The 12,910-nt window shown below is 38.0% G+C and overlaps 1 protein-coding gene across 1 annotated transcript in view; it reads right to left on the bottom strand.

The window, feature by feature from the left end:
* Positions 1 to 2,572: 2,572 nt before the first annotated feature.
* Positions 2,573 to 12,910, bottom strand: part of LOC114056472 (cytosolic phospholipase A2 epsilon-like) — a 31,681-nt gene continuing 21,343 nt past the window's right edge. Inside the window, exons 12-21 of the mRNA XM_027881682.1 lie at positions 11,953 to 12,088; positions 10,186 to 10,322; positions 8,755 to 8,977; positions 7,722 to 7,836; positions 6,826 to 6,963; positions 6,443 to 6,550; positions 5,453 to 5,644; positions 4,814 to 4,983; positions 3,657 to 3,843; positions 2,573 to 2,781 (exon numbers count right to left, since the gene is read on the bottom strand). Of these exons, the coding sequence (XP_027737483.1) occupies positions 2,573 to 2,781; positions 3,657 to 3,843; positions 4,814 to 4,983; positions 5,453 to 5,644; positions 6,443 to 6,550; positions 6,826 to 6,963; positions 7,722 to 7,836; positions 8,755 to 8,977; positions 10,186 to 10,322; positions 11,953 to 12,088 (1,615 nt within the window). The remainder of the gene's footprint in view (positions 2,782 to 3,656; positions 3,844 to 4,813; positions 4,984 to 5,452; positions 5,645 to 6,442; positions 6,551 to 6,825; positions 6,964 to 7,721; positions 7,837 to 8,754; positions 8,978 to 10,185; positions 10,323 to 11,952; positions 12,089 to 12,910) is intronic.

Raw genomic sequence — 12,910 nt, 5'->3', positions numbered from 1 at the left:
TCAACCAAGCAGATATTGCAGTGACATATACGGCTTGAAACAATTCCCAAAGTCACCTGTTGAAACTATAATAGAATTTCCTTATAAAGAAAAAGCTTTAAAAGCTCATTCTCTTTCTCAAAATTTTTGTAATTTTTTTTGCATCCGAATTAAGGTGTTTCAGTGATCTCCAAGATCTCTGAGAGGATACATTTGTGAGAGTGAAATTAATGCTGAAATTAATGTTAATTATTCTTCATGTCTTCACATTTATAAGGCTTCACTGTGCAGGACACTACACATCATGTGAGGTGTTCCTGCCTCAGTGAGGGAGTACATGAAGTGAGTACACAAGAAGTAAAGTGGGAGTTTGGGGTTTGTTTTTGTCTTTTTTAAATAACCCTTGCTATTATGAAAATTAACAGAGGAATTGATTTCAAAATAATTTCATTTTACTTTGCAATGAATTGAGAACTTATTGATAAAGGCAATTTCACAGACATGAGATAATTTTAATTTCCTAAAACTTTTGACACTTTATGACATTCTAACTTAACAACTAGATCTAACAAATGTCACCCAGATAAACTTTGAACATATTAAGGATGGATAACTAATAGATTACAAAAAGCAGTAATCAAAGGGAGGAAAACATTCCTAGAGGTTTGGCAAAAGCTTAGTTATAAGCCTACATGCTTTTATGAATGATCTTAAAATTATATATATATATATATATATATATATATATATATATATATATATATATATAAAAGTCACTATTAGCACTCTGTTTCAAGAAGAAGGTATTGAAACACTGGGAAACTGAAAAGCTGCAGATTGATCTGGAGAGCAGGAGGAACTCTCTCAGAGAAGAAAAGGCGGGTTTCATATCACCCAGCAGGACACAATGAAAAGTCATGTTCATCAGGCTCAGGCTGCATCCTACACCTGCCTGGCTTTTTCCATCCTGTTGTTCAATAAGTTTCCCCTGTGAAACAGACTGAAACATCTTCCATTTTGCTCTGTTTCATTTCCAGCAAAAAGGTCTTGGAAACCACGATACTAAACTCAAAGATATCTCTAGAAAGGACTCAGAAGGATCACATGAGTTGATAATCTAGTGTATTGAAGCAGAACCACAATTACAGCTGCCTCACACGTGGAGGGATAATAATCTAGATTCAAACATACAATACTGTACCTAAAAACAGGGTCACACCATGCCCCTTCGAGTTTTTTCAGGAGCACAAACACAATGAACATGCTCATAAGTAAAAAACATTGCCCACTCACTCTCTTCTACCACCCAATTTTCTCTAAGATGCACGATCAGCTGAGTTTTTTTCATAGCAAGGAATCCTTTTCCCCCATCCATTACCTAGAATTTCATTCCATAGAAACAAATTTGTCACTTCTGAGCATAGTCAAGACTCTTCTGATCTCAACACTAATTCTGCTCTGGTGACTCTGTCTGAAGTTCGTTGCAACAGTGGGAGCCTTTTATTACCAAAAGAAAGATAATACAAAACATTTTCTGAGCTGCTGTGAATAATCTCTTCATGAGTCACAGCTCCACAGTGCAGGGCTGCTGTTGTGAAAGACTAAGCTCACGATCTGCCTGTTGCAGAACTGTGAGAGTCCCCCAGAAAAACTCTAGGATTTTTGATGATGAAAAACCAGTCTTTCAGGACAATCCCTGCAAAGACCATTTGCCCATAAGTGTTGAACAGGTGTAAAAAATATGTCTGGAAGGGATCTCCAAAGGCTCTCTTGCATTGCCTTATTCTGTGCAAACAGCTGGCAGCCACTTAGCATCTCGTGAAACACTGAGAGAAATTGCAAGGTCATCCTCCAGGAACAGTCAAGGCAGGTAAAGAAGAGTGAGATACGACAGTCAGCAAAAAGTCCAGTAGAAAACTGAAGGAAAATTGGGCAATATGTCTACTGCTTAGGTTGAATATAAGTGGATCTGTGAATAGCAGCTCAGTTGTTTATCTCCTGAAATAAAAATTACTTAATTCAAGGGTATTTTTCATTGATGGTGAAAACTTTACAGATTTTACAATAGTGATAATAACTTCAGAAATTTATTTTCAAGGATTAGTGAAGAAAGTTAATAAAAACCTCCTAGTGGACAGACAATCAAATCAGAGATGATAACCTTCAATACTTAAGATAAGCAGGACCAGTACAATGGATTAGTTTTTTACCAAAAAAATTCCAGTCCGAGGGATTGCCAAATGAAAAACCCACCATGCAATACTGTTTTGATACACATTTTAATGTTCCACATATTTCATTATCTTACACAAAATTATAATAATTTATATGGACTATATATAACAACCGTTAAAGTAACAAGGTAACAAAACTAAAAACAAATTTGCTGCTTTGAAGTTTGTTTTGGATTAAACCACTGGTAAATTCCAATATATTTCCCTGAACTGTGTAAATAGGGTGGAGTCCAGCAAGTCCTTAGGATGATGTGATTTCTACTGCAAGTATAACTGGCTAGCATCAAATGTCTTCATCTTACCAAACCATAGACAACCCAAGAAACATCATAAGGGAAGTTAAAGCCAGTGTGTCATGGCTAATAATTCCGCTGCTTCCTCCGTGCCACTGCCATGCGCAAGGCCTCAATAATCAACTTCTCGTTATTCAAGACATTGTAATCAGTCAGTTTCACCAGTTTGTCAAAATTCTCTTCACTGAAACACACCTCCCTTGTTGTAAATGGGGAGAGGATGCTGGAGACATCAACTTTGCCTTCAGCCATCTCTTCAGGACTCCTTTCCATACCTGAGGGGCAAACCACAAGGAGATGCACCAATAAGGTTTTATTGTAGTCTGTGGCTCCTATCAGTCATTTACATAATTATAGGTAGACAAGGGAGATATGGAAGGAAAGATACAATTTGCCAGAGGGATGTAAAAGTAACATAGTAGCACTGTATTCTTTAGCATTTGGAGTAAGCCAAATATGATTTTACATCATTCAACATTTACATCACCCAAACAGCTGGCAATCAGAACAACATTAGCAGCAGCAATGCTAGACCACTGCATGGACATCATAGTCTTTGTTACCCAAACCAGTAATGCACAAGCAAAAGGCAGACGAGATACTCCAGTACTGGATAAAATAACAACCCTCTTACTGAAAGTTCAGAAGATATTATTGCACTCAGAGAGAGGACATAATTCAAATTAAAACTCAAGATCTCTGTCGACTCAGCCCTCAGTCTGGGGGATTACATTTAAATACATGAACAAAACCCAAATGAAAGGGCTTACCACCAAAACCACCACAAGGTTTTGCCTCATCTTTGTTTGCAAGCAGCAGTGCATAACAAGCCCATGCCTGTAGAGTAAAATAGCTTGTGCTGAGGACCTACCCCCCTTGGTATACATATTTTGGGGTTTTTCCTTCATACTCTCTCTAGTAGTTCCTATGAAATAATTGCCTATACTCATCTCAAATGTATTAAAAAAAGCTTCTGGAGCTCAGATAGTTCAGACATACTGACACAGACCAGGTTTGGGTTTGGTTTTTCTCACTGATGAGACTGATAATGCTGACATTGGAATAGTAAAAGAATGGTAAAAGACATGAAATGGAGAGGACTCCCTAGGAAAAAAAGTTTTTATTAAAATTGCTACCACAGATAACTCACCAGGAGCTTTATATTTCTTGAAGGTGTCATTTACTAGAGGGAAAAAAAGCACTGTTGGAGCTTGTGGACTGTCAGCATCTTCAAATACGTAGCATTCCTTCAAGTTTTCCCTGTCTTCCTCACTTATCTCAATTTTGGGAAATGGAATTCCTTGTCCCAAGAAGTATTTTTCAATCTGATCCAGAGGCTGAATGAATGAATAAAATAAATAACATTCATACAAAAAATCAAAACTGATCCAGAGACCTGGATATTTTAAATCCCAGCAGCTAGTAGCTAATGGGAATATTTTAAGGCTTGAATCTTCCTCTGGGAAGATGGAAATAGCCATAGCCACACCAGACATTGCAGCTTATCTTACTTTCCACACTGCTCTGGGCAAAATAAGAAAACAGTCCCTTTCTTTGAATTTGAAAATGAAGCTAAAAGCCACAGGACTAATTTTATAATTCCAATGAAACAGGTTTAGAAGGGGAAGGCAAAGAAACTGCAAGAATGGAGAAGAAACACATCAGTCCAGATTATTCTGTATCATTGTCTTGACATGTTCATTATTTACCACTTTCTGTCCTCTACATAATTGGTGATTGCTTGATAATGACTCCCTGTTAACAAATACACTTATTAACATACCTTTGACCTCATGGAAAAAAATTTTAACAACTGTATTTACTATAAACCTACATTTATTTTTATATTATTCTGATTATATATTCAACACTAATGATATTATTTTTAATTATTAATCAAGTTTGACATCAGCCAATACATTTCCCTAAGACTGATACAAGATAAAGAGGCCAAGACACATAGGTTTTCTTATTTAGTTTGTTAAAATATTGTCAGAACTTTTGCCTTTGTAACTCTTTCACTACAAAGATGGCCAAAATCAGTACCAGAACACTCCTCCATCAGCTCTTCAAAACCCTTGGACCCACTGCAGTGAAGACCTTGATGATTTTAAAATGCCTATAATCCATCACTGACTTCTAATATTTTTCTTAGTTACTGAGAAATAAATCACCTAATGATCTAAATAATAAATCAGATATTAGTGATCTAATTCCAATTCCAGTACTAAAAAGTTAGGTGTTTTATCTAATGAGCTCTAGAAACAAAAACACCATGAATATCTCAGCTACCATGGCTTTTCTTACCAGTGTCTGGGACCCTCCACTGTAATTCAAATGCAGGATGACATCCACCTCCCTCTGTGATCTCAAAAGCGGTGGGTAGCTGGTATTAATGAAAAAGCCAGTATCAACCAGAGCAAGTTCACTGTCTGCTGTTTCCATCAATTTATTTGGTAAGGAGTCTATCACTGTGTCTGCAACATAAATATTTTTCATTACAACAAATAAAACACAAGATTGTCTGCTCCTCTGAAGAAAGTTAACAAGGGAAGAATTGAGAATTTTGTCCCACTTTGTCTCTGCCTTCCTTTGGCTCTAGCAGCACTGAATTACAGGAGTGACACACTACTGCTTTTTCCTTCCTTCCTTCCCTTCTGGGCACCACAAGCTGCTTTGGCCCTAAAGGGGAAATCCCTCCTCTCTCCCTAGGCTAAACTCACCTTGTCCCCTTGAATGCAATACCCAGACAATAGATACAATTTCCCTCTTCAACAGACACCCCAAAACTGAAATGCTATTCAAATCTGTTTTTTCAGTTGTAGAAGGGAGAAGCAGAATATCAGAAGTCAGTCTCGTCTCTTCCTCTTTATTGGAAAACCTAAATGAAATCCAAAACCTAAACCTCCTTAGAACATTACTAAAAACCATGCTGAGTTACTGTGCCTTTCCAGGTAGAAAATCCTTCACTCTCCAGGTACTTGTTATGCAACTGGAAGCCTCTGATAAAATTGGGGTACTGTGCAATGGTTGGGCGTCCTGTTAAGACATCTCGCAGAGCAGAGGAGAGGACGCTTGAGGGAGTGAATAGACATGTGTCCACTTCATAGGGATTCATTGACAGAAAGGGTTCTTCTGCTGCAAGACAGAAAGAAGAAGTTCTAAGTTTAGGATGGTTTTCTGAAATGATCAATATTCTAAAAAATGGAGTGACTATACCAACAGTTCTCACCTTCCCTCACCCCAAAGGTAAATCAAACATAGTTATAAGCCCTTAAGTCTATGCTAACAAATAAAACTCAGCATAGGACATTAAATGACAGATACCTGCAGGCAGTGGGCTGCCAGGCAGTAAGCATCAACTCCCAGTCTAAACTTCCTCAAATGATGCCCACCTCTATTGTAATGTGTGATGGAGGGGAGAGATGAGACTCAAAACATACAGAAAGACAATACTGGCCTTTGAACAGGACACCTTCTGAATGTGAATATCACCCAGCTGCAATATCAGCTATTTTAGAAGACCAGCCACTCCAGGTTTCCTGTGGCTGAATGAGCAAGAGCGAGTTTTCTCCATGGGCAGTTCAGTTAAGAAAACAGCCCTCTGCAAGAGCTATTTTCTCTACACACATTATTAGTGGCCAAGGAGGAATATATCCTAATTTAACAATCTTAAGATATGTTCTTATTACAACATGACTTGAGACTGTTTTTTTTTGTCTATGTGACCTTTAGAAAAAGAAACATCTTTGTCAAAGAAGCACAATTTAGTTCTAAATCAGGGAGAAAAAAAACCCCTTAGTTGATATCTCTGCTTTGTTTTCTTCATCTTTTTCTCTCTGACTCTGACAGCATTTCTTTATGTATTAGACATTTTCACAGAATATAAGCAATATATACTGGTAGTGGGAAAAAAAATTAAAAAAAAAATCTCACCAATATCTTTTACTCTGTCTCTGGTCCATCTGCACCAGAAGTCCTCTGAATCAGCAGCCAAATTCCAGACATACATCACATCTATGGAAAATATACTACTCCACATGCCTGTAATATGAAAGAGTGAACAGAAGCTGATTGATGGAGTAGCCTTGGAAGAATTTTAATTAATACATACCTTCAGTTCTTCCTCTTGGATACTTCCTTTCTTTCTGTATGGATACCTTCATGGGCATATTTCCTAAGTATGCCCTGCTAATGTAAACTCACACCAGCTCAACCTGTTTGCTGATGTCTTTCCAGTGCTGTCCACCACAGACCATGCATTCACTCATGCCAGGTGCCTCTCAAGTAGACCACCTTTCCCTCTAGGCAATAGTCACCTTGCATGTAGCAGATCCGAGTCTCTGAGAGCCTCTTCACCATCCTCCCCATAAAGAATTCACTTCCAAAATGTTCTGCGCGAATAGATGCTCCATATTTCAGGAAACCAACTTCATAGGGAGTGAACTCCAACCACTCTATGGCAACAGCAGCCAGACCATGAAAAGGCAATAATATGTTAGCTGTTGCTAAACAGAGGAATATTAGTCGGCAAATAATGAGAAAGGCCCTGACTAGTTTATAATGTGCTGTTCACCAGCTATAGTTGTATCTGTATTGTTTGCAGTACTGATGCCATAAGGTCCTTCCACATCGTGGGAGGACAGTTCCTGACTGTGATACAGCAGTCTCCAGCAGAAAATCTTATGCAGTTAATCTTACCCAAAAGTATGTATTGCTCATGTATAACTTGTTCTCTTTAGGACACTAGCGACAGAGAGCTTAGTATTCACTTGATATCATGTATTCAGATGCTCATATTAAACAAATAGTATGAAAATTAATAGCAACGGAGATTTTCCTGACACTGGACCCAAAAAATCAAAGTTTTCTCATTCCCTGTGCAAAATAAGACCATGTGGAACCATCATAAGAATTTGTTTCATTACAGGGTTTTTGTGACAGGATAAATGGTGACTTGGACATCTTTTTTGGTATAACTATGTTTCCAATTCTCAAATTGGAAACTCAAATGCTAAACACTAAACAATTTTTGTTTTTTTTTAGTTTTAGTTACTACTATTTGAAATTTGAATCGTTTTTTGGGGTTTGAGGGTTTTTCTTGCAGTTAGAATGAAAGAACTATTGTATTATTAAAGCTGATTACATGCATATTATTTTAGTTTGAATTACTTAAATTATAAAGTTTTTAAGAAATCTAAATCATAACCATTACCTCTGAATGCTTGGGCACTATAGTTGGACTTGAGGTTGATGGCCACATAGATGGGCAGTGGGTTCTGACCATTATCCACTGCCTGCCGTTGGTCCGAGAGTCTGTGCTCATCTTTCTGGTTTTGGTTAAAAATGGTTAATGGAATGAGGTGAAAAACAACTTGCACTTGAAATAATATAATTTGTATTATCAACTTTATCCAGGCTCTCCATTCCCAGCTCACTGGATCATTCAGAAATACTCGCCATGGAATATTCCAAACTTGGCAAGTATCCCACAAGAAGCAGCTACACCTTATATGGGATCTCAGATTTTGATAAATGCAGAAAGGTTGATTGTAGATTCAGCAAGAAAAGAACCCAGAAAAACATTCTCAGGAAAATTTATGCAGGCAAGTGGAAGGAAAGGTTCTTTCCTTGGTTGGGTCTTAGCAAAGAATTAATCATATTTTAAGGTATTTTGCAAGTATATGTATATACAAGAATGTATTATATTGCACATGACAGTTTAAAACTTCCTTATATAAACATGAACCAGAAGGAAACTATTTAAGATATAGTATTTTTAAGGTAATAAGATTTCTATCTTATAAACTTGATATCATGTTTAGAGAATGGTCTGTCCCACTGATTGAAACATCTCCATATGTCACATACTAGGTCACTTTATAAATGCATATCTTCATTTATGCTAGAGAAGCAAATTATTTCAAATTTTTAAGTGCCTCTTCTAGTGAGAATATTCAATGTCCAAAGCAATTTTTTTACTATTAAAAATATTTTTTCTCAGGAATCTTCTTTCTTTAAGGAGAAAGAACACCTTTGACTGCTATGCCCTGGCTCCTTCAGTTCAAGGTCAACCTCTCTTCATATCAACAGTAGTGTTTTAATAATAGATCTGAATATATAACATTTAATCAACTACTAAACTGATTATTTGCATTAGTAGTACTAAATGGCATCCCAGGATTTATTTTCTTCTTCCTAGTAGCTTTAGAAGTTCGACAGGTTTGTGGAAAAAAAAAGAGTAATACCTTATCATGTAGCATGGATTCAATGACAAGCCCCCAAAGGTCTATGAAAGAGGTGTTATGTCCTTCTTTAGACCTCTCCATCAGGTCATTATAATAGTACTTCAGACAGTCCAAGGAAAAACAACAGATCTTGGATTTGGTTACGTGCTTGCGAGCTTCCTTGATTGCATCCTCCAGGTATTTTTGTGACCAATTAGCATCCTCATATAAGTTTGCCATGGTCCTGAAGAAACGTTAGAAGAAATAATCAAAGAGGAGTAACGCTGTGGGATTTGCCTTCAGAAAACTTTCGTGCAACCTGTCTGCCTGTTTCTTAATTTTTGTGGGATTCACAACTTAAAATTAAACATATTTAAAATACTCCCGTTTCAAGAGCAAGAAAAACCTCCAATCTTTCCTGGTTTGGTGATGATAAAAGTTTCTGTGGGTCCAAAACTGATCTTCAAAGCCAAGGCAGAAAAAAACCCCAAGACCAGAGGATATTAAATACAAAGGCTCCACAGGTCCTTCTCAAATTCACTTCTTGGAAGGTGGGGAATATTCTGAGGAGCAGTCACTACTAGTTTGCTCTAGTCCTTCATTCAGTCCCATGAATCTGCTAATGGCTTGTGCCAGTGAGAAAACTGGACAGTCCTTAGGCATGTCCTTGTATGGCCATTCTTACTTGTCTCCTTGAACTCATAACACAGATAGGTACATTCAGAGCACATACATCCAGGGAAATTAAAAGAATTTTGGCAAATGCTTAGAAAAACTTACCATTGAGTTTGAACTTATATAAAGGGCTAACACTCAATTTAGTGAAAAAAAATTCTCCACTTCCAAACAGGTGTAGAAGAGGGAAGGTACCTAGAACCTACTTGATTAAATACCTTAGTTAGTGTAAGTTTGACATCTGCTGTCTGCCCACTAGGAGAAGAGAGCACTTTACAATGAGCAACCAAAGTTGCAGTTTCTCCTGGGTCAGTAACTGGGTGCCATTTGGTGGGCTTTCTGTGACATATTAATTCCGCTAGCCCCATACATCTTTTACCAGAGGGAGATGCACTGTAAATCCAAAATAGAAATGAGAATAACCAGCAAGTGGCAGGCATAAATTATTCTTCTCATATTTCTTCAATTTCCAGTCTAAAGACAAATTTGTTGCATTTAGTCTAAAACAGTTGATAAAAATATGAAAAGGGAATAGAACATTAACATGAAAATATCAGGCATAGACTGTCAGTGTGGTGACAAAAGCGGGTCATGAATGTGATGATTGATCTCTTAATCAGTATGTTTTGTTTCTTTGTCCCAAGTGGACAGAGGGGAGATTGTGGGAAGAATGGAAATGCTTTTGCTCTGCTAAGTGCCATATAAGCCAATGGTGTTGTACAAAGAGTCCACAGCATTGGACAGAGAAAACATAAACCTTGTTTGGGTCATTCTCACCATGTGGTACCCGATAAACCACCAATGTAGGAAATGCAGTCTAACAAGTTGAGCTTCTGCAGACCCAGCAGGCTGCCATACATGGCGGTGAGTGATCTCGTGCCTCCCCCTGTTGTCGTAATGGCCACCACTGGCACCTGTTCAACACAGCAAGGCAGGGGGAGAGAAAACCACGCCCCTATTAGAGACAAACAGTCCTTACTGCAGAAATCAGATAAAAGGTTGCAGGCATTGATACAAGCAGTGATGTTGCTTCATATGAAAAGGATGTGATTGTTGCAAAAGGCTTCTGTTTGCCATCACCTGACTGATGTGAGAGGGAAGGATTATGTCTTATCCACTCAGATGAGGCGGACAGGAGGGTGTTTACTTAATATAGAAATGGAAATCCAACTCATCACCCTGGTATTTTTCTCAAAGTGTATTATTAGAAAATACAGGATTTACCACACTGGAGCAGATTAAGGATCCATGATTCTGCCTCTAACAATGACCAGTGTTGCAGAAGAATGCACAGCACCCTGTAATCAGCCAAACCACACAATAGCCGAAGCCTTCCTGGCTGCAGGCCACTAATTACTAATTACTTTACGTCCTGAAGCACAGTCATTGATAGGGTTTTTCCCCCCCTCCACAGTCCAAGTGTAATTGAAGAGACAGACTATTCTTCTCTTAATCTTTTCCTGATCTAGTACACCCTTTGCTTCCGTTAGCATCTAGAGTTGTGTGGATGTTCACATGCCCCATGGAAAATGTCTATTTTTATCTTTCCTATACTAGCATCTAATTTCAAAAAGGAATCTGTTATTCTAAAGTCAATGAATCGACCATGAAGAAAATAATTCCTCCATCCTAAAAAACTCCAAAACCACAGAAAATCCAAATAGATGTTCTTGGTACTCTAAACTCTTTCAGAGCTTAAACCCAGGGAATGAGGAAAAATCTCATAATCTTAACTAAAATCAGAATAAATTCCAAAAATTATGCTTTCTAACTTTTTCATTATGAATTAAAACTCTAATTACTTTTTTTTTCAGTTCAAATGTAAGTCAGTTAATAAGATAGAGGGGATTTTTCCTAAAATGCTAAAGAGTATTCTTAGTGTTTGTATATTTACTTTTCTAATTGTTAGCAACCAAGCTAGGCATAAGCAGTTACAAAATTTATGACTCAACTACAGACAGGAACAGAAGTTACAGTGATACAGCTGAACTTGCAATAAGTTATTTCGTCTACAACTCAGTGATGCTGTAACATTCACTCTTCTTTTCCAGGTTGATGGTTTTATTCTGTTGGTTTTCCCAAAAATACAGCTTTTTTGCTGCAGAAACCACCCCAAGAATTTTTATTCAGATGGCTGTGTGAAAATATTTGCTTCTTCCTCTCAAAGCCCTTTACCTGTGCCATGCACACGACCTTGTGTCTGTCACTGAGATAAGGCACACTCTTTCCCAGGCAACATCCCCCAGCTGTCCCATGTTTGGGATTTTCCTCCTGAGACCCATGAGCAATACCAAAAATAAACAGGAATGGGCTGAACTGAGGAGCTGTCAAGAAGTTTTTGGGTCTGTGAAGGCATAATCCTGCCTCCCCTGCTCTGCTACATTAACAGGCCACTGCTGCTCTTGCTCATCCCTTGCCCTGGGTGGCCAGGCTTGGCCCACAGTAGTAGGGTTAATCAAGCTGGGCTTTTATTTGTGGTTTGAATTTGTGAGTCAGGCCCTGATTTCAAGAAAGGAGTTGTTACCAGGGACTGCACTGTCTTACCTCATGCTCTTTCAGATCCTCCTCCAAATTAAGAATCTTTTTCAGAGCAGCAGCAACATATTTCTTCCTTTTCCGCAGGAAATCCTGCTCTTCCTTGCACAGGCTAAAACCCAAACGCACGTCCAGATCTCCTGAGCTAGAACAGACAATGGGACAAATCAATGCACACACCATTTATTCTTGATTTCAAGATCTATACGGCAGGTAATCAAAAAATAAATCATCTGTAAAACAAGTTAGTTCCAAGTCTGCATATTGATCAAGGAAGGAAGAAAATCAAGCATTTCTACTGAAAGTAAGGAGTAGCAGTGAGGATGAAGAGGAGTTTCCAAGGTACTTTAGATTTCTTGTTAACACAGACACGAGACAATTATCCCTTTTATCACCCAAAGGGATAATTTCGGAAGTATTTTTCTCTGTATCCATTCCTGTTTGTCACCATGACATCCTGAAAAATTCAAGTGATGCCATCATTGCTTGTTCTCAAATTTTGACAGCCCAATAACGGTATTTAAAATGATGGTCCTAATCAGTTACATGAAGGAGCTTGAACTGCAGAGCAAGGATCACTCCCTGCTCAGCCTCTGTCTTGGGAAATCCAGCCTTTCACCTGTGTCCATAACAGATTTCTAGATAAGCATTTGCAAGCTTCATCCTGCAAATATACACGAATATCCATCTTTTTTTTTCCCCACATGTGCAGACACATCGAATTTTGTCCCTTGAGAAATGTGAAACACAAGGGGAAAAAAAAAAAGGTCAGAAAAAAAGGTGCAAACCCAATCAAATGGCAAATAATGTTATGTGCCTTCAACATAAATTACTGAGATCCCTAAATATTGACCAAATCTTCTTGGTCATATCACCCTCTGGTGGCTGCAAAGTCTGTCCTGAACATTATTTTCACAAATATTTCACAAATTTGAATGTTTCAAGGATTAATGCTCCTAACCTTGGT

The sequence above is a fragment of the Empidonax traillii genome, unplaced genomic scaffold (assembly GCF_003031625.1).
Source record: "Empidonax traillii isolate 1590-97213 ecotype Southwest subspecies unplaced genomic scaffold, ASM303162v1 scaffold93:size1158651, whole genome shotgun sequence".
Lineage (NCBI taxonomy): Eukaryota > Metazoa > Chordata > Aves > Passeriformes > Tyrannidae > Empidonax > Empidonax traillii.
This window is presented reverse-complemented; position numbering and strand designations above follow the sequence as displayed.